Raw genomic sequence first — 13,580 nt, 5'->3', positions numbered from 1 at the left:
AATTAAAAAGAGTTTAAACTCAACACTTAATCCCATAATAACAAATGTTTCACCTAACGCCATGTTAGAAGCCCATAAATTTACAAACTCTAGTAAATGAATTACAAAACTGAAGAATAAACACCGAGATGTATCCAAGACTAACACAGATTCTAATTTGTATTGATGTTCTTTAATACTCAATTATCTTTTCAAGTATATATTATATTAAAAAATAATAAGAAAATAATTAAATCAAAAAATAGGATTTAACACAAGATATATACTTGGAGAAAAGCAAATTTTTGAATTTTAAATGTAACGTCTTTTCTTAAAAAAGAACATATATATATATACACATATATATTTTAAGATTCTGGAAAAAGACGGTCCAGTGTTCGTTGATGGTCCGGGAAAAAAAATGAGTCTGGTGTTAGCCTCTCCATCTTCGCTTCTTTCGCCGCCAACAAATTCCAACGGTCATCATCGACAAATCCTCACTCCTCGCTGCAATACTTCTCCCTCTTCTCCGATACGTCGCCGTTACCATCTCCGCAACCGCTCTCTTCCCTTGCGTTGCATAATCTCCCGTAGAGAGTTCACACGCTGCTGCTCATCATCATCATCATCCATGCCCTTCGTGATCCCCTCTGGAACTTCTCAGGTCTTTCCTTCTCTGTTTCTCTTCTATGGAGCTGATTCTTCCGTTTATCGCTCTTATGCATTACTGACTTTAAGAACTTGAAGATTCGCCTGCTGTGGATGATGATTGATGGTTTAATTTATGACAGGCGCACTCTAATTAATGTTTTTCGATACGGCTTGTTATAATGATGTCACTAAACTTCTAATTTCTTAATGGTGATCAGTTGCAAGAAAGCTTGTTGTACTCTAGGGCTTACTGGGTTAGTGAATCTATAATTGCTTGGAATGTGGATATTGGAGATGGTTCCTGCTATTTATATGCAAGCAAAGTTGCTGCTTTATCTGTTACTGATAATGGAATCCAAGGTTTGATCAGATAGCTTATACCTCCAGAATTGTTATATTTGATTGTGGAAAGGAGGGATGGTAATTAAGGTTTCATAAAATTTTCGAGTTAACAGGTGAGGATGTAAAAATTCAGCTTGTGGAAGATATTCAGGGGCTTCCTGAAAATGTAAGTTCTAAAGCCATTGACAGAGAAGTGGTTTACCAAGCCTGGCATGCTGTTTTTTGGCATAAATTTTTATTTTCTGGATTATAAAAATATTGCAGCTTATTGACTAGTTTTAATTCAGTTCTTATAATTGACTTGTCTGTATGTCCTTTTTATTGTTAGGTGATAAAAAAATTTCCTCACATTCAAGAATACCGAGCTTTTAGAGTACCTTCTGCTTTGGATATCAAATCTCTCCTCAAATGTCAATTAGCGGTTGCTACTTTTACTCGTAAGGAATTTTCTATGTTCCATTTTCTGCCTAGTACAGCTTGACTAAATTGCAAGATGTATAGTCTGAAAATCACCTTCTTTAACAAATTCTTGATTTTATAGAGTATCATTTCTAATAAATATTTACAACCCATTACAAAGAAATCAGTGCTAAATGTGCCTGTTGGAACTTTTCTAATTCCTCAGTAACTCTGTGTTCTTTTTTTTTTTCCCTCTGAATATTGCATGACTGATTCAGAAGCTAGATAACTTCCTAGCATTGATTTATTTGGTAAACTCTGTTTAATCAATGTTCTGCTATTATATTAATCAACTTCTAGACTCTTAATAAGGTACTTCTGCATTTGTCGTGATTACTTAATGAGTGACTGGCAGTGATCTTTATTTTTACGCAGCTTTTGGCAATTGCATCAGTGCTACCGGTTTGCAGTTGCCTGGTGTCCTGGATGAGTTATTCTCATATGATGGTCCACTTGGTGCAATTTTCTCGGAAGAAGATATATCACTTTACCTTTGGGCTCCTACTGCTCAAGTATATCATTCAAACATTCACTGAATAACTTTTGTAATATATGGTTCTTGCTCTTTCAACCCCTCTTCATGGATAGAATTAGTCATTCGTTCTTTTGCATTGAATAGGATGTGCGAGCTAGCATTTACAGGGATCAATTAGATGTGAATCCTGTGGAAATCGTCTCACTTGAGGAGATTAATGGTGTTTGGAATACCAAGGGACCAAGGAGTTGGGAAGGCTGTTATTACGTGTATGAAGTAACCGTGTATCATCCTAGCACCTTGAAGATTGAAAATTGTTGTGCAAATGATCCATATGCTAGAGGGTATGCTGAATGCTTCAGTTTGCCTTTAATTCTCTGAAAATAGCTAAGGTGTTTTATATTCTCAAGTTCTATACTCTTGTACTTTCAAATTTGCACAGTACAAATGTATGGATTTTTTATTTTCATTGACAATCTCTGTTGGAACAGACTCTCATCAGATGGCCAGCGAACACTATTAGTCAATCTTGATTGTGCTACTTTGAAACCGGAAGGATGGGATAACCTAGCAGCTGAAAAACCAAATATACATTCCTTCTCTGACATTAGTATTTATGAGTTGCATGTTAGGGATTTCAGGTAAATTTACATGTTCAACTGTTAAAAAAATTTACATGTTCAACGGTGTAAATTTACATGTCATCTGCCATATTCAACTGTTAAAAAAATTATAATGAGAAAAAGGGGGGGGGGGGGGGGTAACTGGTAAGACATTTCAACATCTTACCAATTGTGCTCAAACAGCACTGTAGTGGTTGGATAATGGAGGAAATTGGATCCATATTATATGCTTTGTAAATCTGAAAGTGCAATGTGGAGCCTACTAGCTGCATCAATTTTGTTATCATTTGAAGTCCCCTGATAACTAAGTTACCTTCTCTCCTGATATAATTTCAGCCTCATTAATCTAATTTTATCATACTACCCTAATACCTTTATTAAGATGTGAGGAAAATCAACTTCGGGCTTATTCCGTGGAAGGGGTACTGTAGCTATTATCAGTTATTTTCATATCATGCTGTGATCTTTATAATTTTGTTAACTCATGTAGTCTAGGTTTCTGTTGCAGTTCCAACGATGAGACTGTGCCTCCTGAATTTCGTGGGAGTTATTTGGCATTCACATTGCAGGTATTTTTATTCACCGTATGTGGTTTCAGTAAAATTACACCGTTCTAAAACTTAGTGATAGCAGAACTTTGTTCATAGACTTGAAACAAGTGATAAGATATGATCTCATCTAATTATCTTTTTCGGTTCTCTTGGATCTAAACTAGACCCTTTTATGATTATGATTGATCTCCCGGTTAATCTAGCGGATTGGAATCAGAACCTATTGTGACCAAAAAGGACAATCTTTTTTGATATGTGTGTATGATATGTGATAACTACTTTGAATTTTGAAATATCATGGTATGTCTTCTTGAAATAATGTTTTTCCTTCTGCTACAGCTCTTATATTTTCAAGGTAAAGAAGAAAAATCTATTACATTAATGGCCTGCAAATTTCACAAACAACTCGACTTTGTTTTTTTAACTGCTAGACATATAAGGTTATGATCTATTACTTGCTAATAACTTTTTCTTCTTGAAGGATTCAGCAGGTGTACTTCATTTAAAGAAATTATCAAATGCTGGTATCACTCATATACATCTCCTGCCAACCTTCCAGTTTGCTGGTGTTGACGACCAAAAGGAAAACTGGAAAAGTGTAGGTAAGAAGTGTGCTCTGGTTTGACCTCGATTATTTCGTTCCCACTTTTAGGTGATGTAAAGATGCCCTCATTTATTGATTTATCATCAGTATTTTATTGATGGTTTATGGTTGCACCAATTCATGATGATGGACTGTCTCAGTTGCCCTTGCAAAGAGCAGTATTTTACTATCCAAGCTTATTTTGCAAGCCATCCCATCAAGGCCGGGTCTCTCTGTGTTTACACCCACTAAGAAAAGTGCATATGGGACATTGTATTATGACCTGCCGATGCTTTGATGATTAATATCTAACTGAAGAAAACCCAAATTTGGTTCTTAAACTCAATGAATTAAAGCCTTTTTAACGATTTCATAAAGAGTTCAATAGACTTTTAAATTAAATCTTGTGCAATTCACTATTTGTGAGTAAGTGAATTATTCTTGATTGTTTTAGCCCCCATTTTGAGTTTTAGGAGTGCTTTGTGCTTTAATCTTCGTTAAGACTTTTGTGATTGATGGTCTCAACTAGGTATGCTTCAACTTTTAAGTCTTGCTGAAGTGGCTTCTTGTTGGGTTTCAAACTTTCAATAAAGATAGCAAAGGAGAAGCATGTGAATTGCTTCAACTTTTGCATCTATTGGTGCTTGATATTATAAACAAGGTAGTCTTTTTGTGTTATGCTGATTTCTGTTCTTCATTTCTCACTTCGCATGCATGCTTCTTGCACCATGACTCATCTTATGTTAGGACGTACTCTTGTGCTAAAAGATGAGGTGAAGCGAAAAGTTGACATTTTGAAAAAACAGTATAGATATATTTGAATAAAGCGTTGTCATTCTTTATTTCCTCCTCTTTTTTTTTTTTTTAATGGTTGGCATCTCTTGCATGCTGGCACGTTCTTTTGGATGGTGGCATCATTTCATTACCTGACATTAAGGCATGTGCAGATACCAAGTTGCTGGAAAATTTGCCTCCAGATTCTGTTGAGCAACAATCTCTGATTATGGTGGTCCAAAATGATGATGGATATAATTGGGGGTACTCTCATGAATGAAGATTTTGGCTACTATTGTTGGCTTTATCACCATATTTTGCTAATGAAGAAACTATTTGCTCTTTGCCTAATTAAGGTACAATCCTGTTCTCTGGGGGGTTCCCAAAGGAAGTTATGCAAGTAATCCAGATGGTCCGCATCGTACATTTGAGTTCAGAAAGATGGTTCAGGTTTGGAATTGTTTTGCTTCTTATCCCAAATCTTTAAAGCACAGGAGTACGAAACTTGTTTTTAATTTATTCTTTACTTGATGTCCCTTTATTTTGGGTTAGGCAACATGTATTGGTCTTTAATAGTTCGCTCAAGTATACCATGCTTTCTCTTGCCTAATATTGGGTCATATGCAGGCACTTAACCGTCTCGGCCTTCGTGTCGTTCTGGATGTTGTCTATAATCATTTGCATGGAAGTGGTCCTTTTGACGAGAATTCCGTTCTTGATAAGGTCATGATGCTGATTCTCTGTTGAGATTCCATTTCTATATGATCTTTTGGGATAGTTGTTTGAGTTGTGGATGTGGGATTTTATTGTTTAAATAATTTTATCTCCTCCCAGTTATAGTTCAATGACTTCTCTATAGATTGTTCCAGGTTACTATCTGAGAAGGAACAGTGATGGCTTTATTGAGCATAGCACTTGCATAAATAACACTGCTAGTGAGCATTATATGGTGGAGCATTTGATACTTGATGATCTTTTAAGCTGGGCAGTTAATTATAAGGTGATTATCTAAGAATCTTCTATTCTCTCTCTCTCTTTATAGAACAAGTATCTTTTGGCTCATATAGTCATATGGGATATATATATATTTGGGCTTAGTTGGAGCTTGAATCTTCTCATGTCATCACTGTTTGCCCTTTTCTTTTTAGATTATTTCTTTTATATTTGTACTTGGGATTTATAAAATTCTTGCTGAATATGTGACTTTTGCCAGGTTGATGGCTTCCGATTTGATCTTATGGGCCACATAATGAAAAGTACAATGGTATGCGACTCTCTTGAGTGTTAAATTTGGAATTTGACGTAAGAAAAATAGTCAAAGAGAAAAGTTCAAGATGCTAATCCTGGCACCATGTTAAACTTTTGTCAACATAGGTGAGAGCAAAGAGTGCACTCCACAAGCTAAGCAAGGAGAGGGATGGAGTCAAAGGTTCAAGCATCTACATGTAAGTTTGGTGTCATATTTGTGTTGTCTTTTTCTATTAATATTGTATCAGTTTTCTGACTTTTTTCTCGTATATGTTGGGGGGCGCTGAGGTGGTTCTCTTGTATCTGATCATGTGCATATCAAATGATTATACTGGCTATATAATACTCCTGTATGTAGACATTAACTTTCTTGCCTGTAGATGATTATACTGGCTATATAATGCTCCTGTATGTAGACATTAACTTTCCTGCCTGTAGATAGATATGGTGAAGGATGGGACTTTGGTGAAGTTGCTAAAAATAGGCGCGGTATAAATGCTTCACAATTCAATCTTTGTGGGACTGGAATTGGGAGGTAATGATTGTTTTGCCTTGTGGCATTCAACATGATACTTCTTACTTTTGTGCATTGAAAATGAAGCATGAGGAAGAATAAACAAAATTAAAGTTCAAAGAAGAATGATTATAGATCTGCTTCTTCCTTGACTTCTCATGATGTAGGACCAATTCACTTTCCGCGTAGGGCTCTTTCTTCTAGTTCCTGCCTACTCAAGTTTAACTTATTTCGCCTGTCCTAATAGACTACCTTGTAACAAATTTTCCATCCATTAAGAAATTCCTGCATTTTGCATTCAAAAAATGAGAAGTTTATTCAATGAACAAGAATAATTTGCAACAATAGAGATTTATATTTCAGCAGCACACGTGACTCATTGGCAGCCAAAGAATTCTATCACCATCTGTTACTTGAGAATGATCTCTATTGATTATCTCTTTGTTGAAAAGATTCACAAATGAAGCTCATCCTAGATTTATCAATTTCTCTAAGAACTTTTATTCATAATGCCATTGTCTCCTAATATTTAGCATGAATTTCATTTGAACTTGGAAGAAAATAACCTTTCTCTTTAGCTTCTTATTTACTATTTGCATAAATGCAATCCAGTTTTAATGATCGAATTCGAGATGCAATGCTTGGTGGATCTCCATTTGGCCATCCTCTTCAGCAAGGATTTGTGACTGGTCTATTGTTGCAGGTATTGAAGAATATCCTCTATGGAACTTCCCTATGTGACAGTTTATATCATATTAGTTTGTAAGTTCCTTCGTAGCAGTATTGTAAACAAATGGATGAGTTACTGTGAGAGTTTTTGGAGAGTATTTACTGAATGTGTTGTCACATCGAGGTTTAAAAGGGTTTCTTAAACTAGATTCATTTTTTTCTGGGAAGATTGTCACCATGGTAAGAATTTGTTGCAGGTCTTTGCTGCATCTTCCAGGGCAATTTATTGTCAAAATTTTTATTTTTTCTGAGTGTAGGTTTGAAGAAAGTGCAATGATGTTTGTGTTTGTCAGTTTAAACGATGTTGAGAAAATAATTGCTCTTGCTATCAACCAATTTTGTGGTTTTTGCATTTCTTCTTTTGTTCATTTGTCTCTCATCTGAGTTCTCCACATTTTCAGTTGCTCTTCCAGAAAGGTTATTAGGGTGATCTTGCATTTATGCAAGATGAGTCACATGATAAATGAGCTTTTGGTTGCGAAGTTTTCATTAATGTTTCGAATGTAAGAGTTTGATGTTCTTAGAGGGAAAAAAAAATTCTTATTAAGTGTGTTCTCATCCAGTTTTAGCTGTATTTATCAATTCTTGTCACTGCAGCCTAATGGTCATGACCATGGCACAGAAAATAATCAAGAAGTCATGCTTGCTGTGGCAAAGGATCATATCCAGGTCAGCCAACTGTTTTGACTCATTCCTGTTATTGTTAATCGATAACGTTGAATTAATGTTCTCTGAAATTAAATATTACTCCAACAAGAGAAGCTTCTTATGTTGATATAAATTGTTCTGGTAACTTCATCATGCAAGAAATCCACTATCTTCAATCCAATGATATTCAAATTATCTAAATTCATGATTTGTTCCTTTTGTGTAGCGCTAATAAAGTATTTTTTGCATTGTTCAGGTTGCGATGGCTGCAAACTTGAGGGATTTTGTGCTCACCAATCACAAGGGGAAAGAGGTATATATTGTCTGCTCAATATTGCAGTTATACTCTGCTGTATAAGATTCCAATTTCATTTTTTAATCAATTTAATTGTGATCCGGCTGTATACTTGGTAATACTGACAAAGTTTTGTGCTTAGTTTGCTTTTCAATAATTTGTAAATATATACCTTGTTTCCTGTCCTTATCATGTTATTAGTTCTGGGAGATTTCCTGAGCACCATGATGATGCACATTATTTATTTACTTGAAGACACTTGTATTTGTAGTTAGCTATCTGAGTGGTCTCTCGTAGTCAACTGTTATGGCAATTCATTGCTTGTGCTATTCAAGTTACAGTACGTCTCATTCTTATTCAGTGTTTCAGATAATGGAAGTCATGTAAGAAGAGAACAAACTCTAAGATTTCCAATTCCACTGCATGGGGTTTTGTGGTTGCTCGCATGGAAAATCCTTTTCGTTGATGAACCTCAACATCTTAATTACATGGGAAAAGAGTTTCCAGCCAATCACTTGCTACTACCCTGTTACAGATTTTACTTTATGTTGAATTTTTGTTGTTTGACATTGTCATTTTCTACATTGGTTCTATTACTATGAGCTACTTTGCGGTCACTTTACGCTTCCTTATGATGCTTTCCTCAGGTAAAAGGTTTTGAGGTTTTAACACATGATGGGACACCTGTTGCATATGCTTCATGCCCGACAGAATGTGTAAGGGCATTATTTGAAATTTTTATTATGTTTCAATATAGATTTAAACATTCTTCTCCAGTTTAGAAATCTTTCTTTCGTTCGCATATAAACCTTGAGGATCCTAATACCCCCTTTTTTTTTAAATGTTATTTAGTGGTCAATATAATCACTCCTCATACATAGCCATATGTGAAAAAAACCAGTTTCTTTTGACATTCCCGAGTGAGAAAACCTTTCGAGTTCTAATGCTTATAAATATGATTCAAAGTCTGTTTTGTCAGAAGTAATCTGGTTATAAATGTTACGAAACCAATTCATCAGCTATATACTGATTCAAGAACTGCAGTGCCAGAAGTTATTTTCTTCATTCCTGGAAGCAGTTGCCACAGCAAGACCTACTTATTGAGAAAAATAAATGTTTGCGTCAAGCAAACAAATAATAGAAGTGGCAAGTGGTGACTAATATAAGAGTAACAATTTGGGTCGTGATTGACAGAATGACAGTTCATCTTTTGTTTCTCAGAAGCTTCTAGTTTAGGGGATTGTGGCCCTCAAATGGGGAGGCAATGATTATTAGGGCTTTTAGCCTTGTACATACACATTGGACTTTGGAGTGAATTATCCTTTCGTGGTTTTACAGTTAACTATAATATCGGCAATTCATGATCATATTACCTATGAGCATGCTCATTTCTTCAAGCCAGTCTATTTGGCTCACTAGGAAATTCTTGTGGTAACTTCAGTAAAATCTATAGAAAAATCTAGTGAGACCATCCAGCATTCTTCTCCACAGTAATGCATTTTTGTGCTAGTTAATTTGATGTCCTTCCACATTCTATTGGCCCATTCATTTCCAAGCTATTGTCTCTTCCTTTATGAAGCATATATCTACCATTGTGCCATGACTTTTTTTAAGATTAGTTACTTAGCCATTCAACCCAATACGTTCACAACAAACAAGGCCCAACACTAGGGCCACTCTCGGACAATGCCCTCACTTGGGGCAACAATAAAGACACACAAAGGCTCACACTTGGGGCAAACAACAAATGGGCGTTTAAATTGTGGAAGCTAAGGTTTGAACACAAGACCTCCGGCTTTGATACCATGTTAAAATTAGTTATTTTGTCATTCATCCTAATAAGTTAACTTGTTTAGTTGGGGCATTTCACATAATTTATACATATTCTAACAGCTTTCACTAGCTTCTCAATGGATTTTATTCGATAAATATTTGCTCCATGTTAACACATAGAAAAAAGTTTGTCTAAAATCTGTTTTAACATTTTATTAAAGCATTTAGACTTTTATCCAGTATTGTTTAAATCTCTATTAAGACGATCCTCAATTTCCTTTAGAATTTCCCATACACTGCTACCTATAATCCTCCATACTGATGTCGACATCAAGTTGATAAGTTTCCGTAATTGCAAACTTAGTAATAAGCTGAATAAGAAAAAATGTAGTTCTTCAAAATCATTTGGTTGATATGTTCAATCCTTTTTTCAGATCAATTATGTTTCTGCACACGACAATGAAACCTTGTTTGACATCGTGAGTTTAAAGGTATGTTATTTTATTCTAAATTTTTTTCACAATATTGTTATTTGACTTTTTGATCTAACTTGGCTTGTTTACTTGTAGACTCCAAAGGAACTTTCTGTTGATGAAAGATGCCGGATAAATCATTTGGCGACAAGTCTAATAGCGCTCTCACAGGTTTTATTCGCTTACTGACAGATTATCAAATCATATCATTTTAATTTATGCAAATTTGTGGTTCTTAGCATTTAAAAGCACATCCGCACTCTTCCAACCCTTTAGCGATAATAGGAACTAAGAGTCCAGCCAAGCCACTTTGGGAAATATATTTCTAGGGTTAAAAGCTTGTCTTTTATCTCTTTTAAGTTTGCTTTTTGTGGCACATTAATATTTTTTTGAAGTGTTTCAAAGTGATACAGATAATTGAAAATATAATTTGGGATACATTCATGACTGTGTCACTGGAGAGTGGAGAAGAACTTGTTCACATTTCATAACAGATTAACATTCTCAAAAGTGCAACTTCAAGCTATAATCTAGCTGGTCCCATGTTATACTGAAGAGTTATTTCACTTTTGCTGCTTTTTTTTTTTGAATGGTTGCAAGATTACCTACTGTCTGAAATCAGGAAGTTTGTGTGCTTATTCTCCTACCTTCCTGAAAGAAAGGTTTTATGATAACAGAAAATTGGAAATAAGAATGATAAACAGGAACCAGGCATCCGCAGCATGTTTTCCTTTCCTTAAACACTGATCTGATATAATTCTGGTATGAAGCTTGTTAACACTTTTTGTCCTTTTTGAGGGAATACCATTTTTCCACTCTGGTGATGAGATACTGCGCTCAAAGTCCCTTGATCGTGATTCGTACAACTCTGGGGATTGGTTCAACAGGTATACTTCTGTCCCAGATGGTAATTAGTTAATTTATTGTGATTGTCATATGTTAAATCAATTATCCAGTCATCCTAGACATTCCTGATTCTATTCAAATCATCACCGTATGTAGTTCGTCTAAGTTGAATACTTGAATGATGCTTCTGACACATTTCAGGCTAGACTTCACTTACAGTTCTAACAACTGGGGTGTTGGGCTCCCTCCAAAGGAGAAGAATGAAAAGACCTGGCCATTGTGAGCATTCCTTACCTTCCCTTTCTCCATTGGTATTTTATTTGCTAGAATTACCTCTCTTCAATAATCTACTAGCTTTTATTTGTTCTTCAAGGTAAATAATCCAGTGAAGCAAAGAACACTTCTTTAGTCATATGATATATATCTATCATTGTTCTGTACATTACTACATCTGAGGTAACATTTCTATTTTTTAGAATAAAGCCGAGATTGGCTGATCCATCCTTCAAACCTCAAAGTACTCACATCCTCAGTGCTTTGGAGAATTTTGCAGACGTGCTACGTATTCGATATTCATCTCCTCTCTTCCGTTTGCAAACTGCAAATGCTATCCAGGTGAGAGGATCTATGTTTTGATATCGTAAGATCTAAGATGATGTGTACCTCAGTAGGGAATTACAACATCTAGATATCTTTTATGGGGAAACATTATATCTCACTCATATGATTTCTAGTGTGTGCGCATGTGTCTGTCTGGCCGGTGGCCCGTCTCTTGTTCATTTGCTAGTAGTATTGTGTGAAAAGCATAGTAAGAAGTAAGAACAGGTACTTTTGTCCAGCATCATATTCGTTTTTATCTGAAGGTTCTTTTTACCTTTGTGAAAAATAGTTCAACTTGAATCCATTTCCTTCTTTGCGTATTTCTTTTCCCCCTTTTCCATTTAAAACTTGTGCATCTGTGAACCAAAACTTGCAGTTTGGTCAATACTATTTGGTCTCCCATTATTTGCAATACTGCAATATTCAAGGTCTTATTCCTTTTGTCTGTTTTCACAATATCAATGACAACTTAAATGTCCTCTGTGCACTGTGGAGGCAAAATCTAACTAGCTGCATTCTTCCTGAAGCCCTCATACGCTTGTTTATGAACTTCCTCATAGCATCACTTTTGGCCTTTATTTACGTTAGACCTAAAGTTTGCGTGCCTTTCTTCACTATATATATATATATATATATATTCATTTATTTATTTTTCTACATTCAAAAAGAATGTTCTGAGCTACCTGCAACCAGAGTTTTGGCAAATAAATAAGCAGCAAGTCTTCGACCAGCACCAAGAATATGACAAGCTAAAGAAACTGTGTTGTAGTTAAATCATGTCTTTTTTTTTTCAGGAAAGGGTACGCTTCCATAATACTGGTATTTCATGGGTCCCTGGAGTCATTGTGATGAGCATTGAAGATGGTTATCAAGGTGTCCCAGGTTTATCTCAGCTGGATCCTGTGTGAGTAAATTTAGCTTAATGCTCTTTCTTTGTTGATTGGAACGGTCGAAACACATGTCAGTAATAGAGTTGTCATCCTTGTTCGTCACAGCTACTCATATATTGTGGTTATCTTCAATACATGTCCGACTGAGGTCTCATTTGCCAGTCCAGCTCTGCGAGCAAGAGCCCTTGAACTACATCCAGTACAGGTAATCATTTTCCCTGGACAAAGGTATTAGGATGAGCCCATAAACTTCTCTGAAATTGACTAGTCAATTTTCTCAAGGGACTAACTCAACTTGAAATTTTTGGGTGAATCTTTGTTAGACGCATGTATTACTTGCTTTGTTAGATAGTTTTTAATTGTCCATAGTGGAGTTTTGTTCAGGCGGAAATAGTTCTAGTTAAAAATTAAAGCACTCATTCCGTTTCCTGCCTTCCCAGTTCCCAATACTACCTCATTTGACAAATAAGGACCGACTGATAACCCAATGGGAGTCGGAGCAGCCGTTCAACTGATTCACTGGGTGCCGAATTCAATTTCTTTAGTTGCTTCCTAATGCACCAACATGAGCTTAAAATATGATGTACTCGTCTTCTTCTTCACTACTAATTGATTTTACTTGAAAATCTGGTGCAGTTGATGTCAGCTGATGATGTAGTTAAGGGTTCATCATACATTGCATCTTCTGGGTGCTTCAATGTGCCACCAAGGACGACATCCGTGTTTGTCGAACGCCGGGAAACTTGATCTGCATGTATTGGTTCTGCTAATAGCTTCCATTAGTAAGGAATGAAGATCAAAGAAAACGCTGATCTGCAATGAAATTTATAATCTTTCAAGGATTATAATGATAAGATATTAGGCATAAGTATGACACACCACTCGCGCACACACCGACACCGATCTTATGTGGATCTATATATATGAAATTTGTTTTTAATGTTTAATTTTTGCAACAGAGAACAATTTGCTACCCATGAAATGGGCGAGACCATGTTGTGTTGACAGACTGAGCATATAATGGAGTTGATGAATTTTGAGTGGATTCCCTCCCACGTTTCTGCAATGTATTAAGGTATTTAATTTATTTTCTGCTGTCTCTGTGTTTGCTTATCTGCCCATACACG

At 35.7% G+C, this 13,580-nt stretch overlaps 1 protein-coding gene across 2 annotated transcripts; it reads left to right on the top strand.

Annotated features, from left to right (window-relative positions):
- Window positions 1-362: 362 nt before the first annotated feature.
- LOC119989176 (pullulanase 1, chloroplastic) lies at window positions 363-13,519 on the top strand. Of its 2 annotated transcripts, XM_038834532.1 has the most exons (28): window positions 363-643; window positions 849-990; window positions 1,086-1,138; window positions 1,301-1,409; window positions 1,807-1,943; window positions 2,051-2,250; window positions 2,398-2,547; window positions 3,038-3,098; window positions 3,562-3,682; window positions 4,611-4,701; window positions 4,794-4,887; window positions 5,065-5,160; window positions 5,297-5,437; window positions 5,651-5,701; window positions 5,812-5,882; window positions 6,128-6,220; window positions 6,812-6,902; window positions 7,526-7,597; window positions 7,833-7,889; window positions 8,519-8,587; window positions 10,079-10,135; window positions 10,214-10,288; window positions 10,916-11,004; window positions 11,165-11,242; window positions 11,440-11,578; window positions 12,358-12,467; window positions 12,559-12,658; window positions 13,090-13,519. In XM_038834532.1, exons 1-28 carry the CDS (start codon window positions 401-403, stop codon window positions 13,198-13,200), a joined length of 2,901 nt encoding a protein of 966 aa, XP_038690460.1. In that variant the 5' UTR covers window positions 363-400; the 3' UTR covers window positions 13,201-13,519. The 2 variants fall into 2 exon arrangements, 1 of the variants encoding a protein (XP_038690460.1); XR_005465740.1 differs by lacking the exons at window positions 12,559-12,658; window positions 13,090-13,519 and adding an exon at window positions 11,337-11,419 and having other exon boundaries at window positions 11,517-11,578; window positions 12,358-12,437.
- Window positions 13,520-13,580: the final 61 nt, after the last annotated feature.

The sequence above is a fragment of the Tripterygium wilfordii genome, chromosome 21, assembly GCF_013401445.1.
Source record: "Tripterygium wilfordii isolate XIE 37 chromosome 21, ASM1340144v1, whole genome shotgun sequence".
NCBI classification, from domain to species: domain Eukaryota; kingdom Viridiplantae; phylum Streptophyta; class Magnoliopsida; order Celastrales; family Celastraceae; genus Tripterygium; species Tripterygium wilfordii.
Note: the sequence above shows the minus strand (reverse complement) of the source record. Positions and strands in the feature narration are given on the sequence as shown.

Coding starts and splice junctions, on each gene's coding strand:
- LOC119989176 (XM_038834532.1), top strand. CDS start 401: ATGAGTCTGGTGTTAGCCTCTCCATCTTCGCTTCTTTCGCCGCCAACA. Junction 644..848: donor TCCCCTCTGGAACTTCTCAG/GTCTTTCCTTCT, acceptor AATGGTGATCAG/TTGCAAGAAAGCTTGTTGTA. Junction 5,161..5,296: donor AGAATTCCGTTCTTGATAAG/GTCATGATGCTG, acceptor ACTTCTCTATAG/ATTGTTCCAGGTTACTATCT.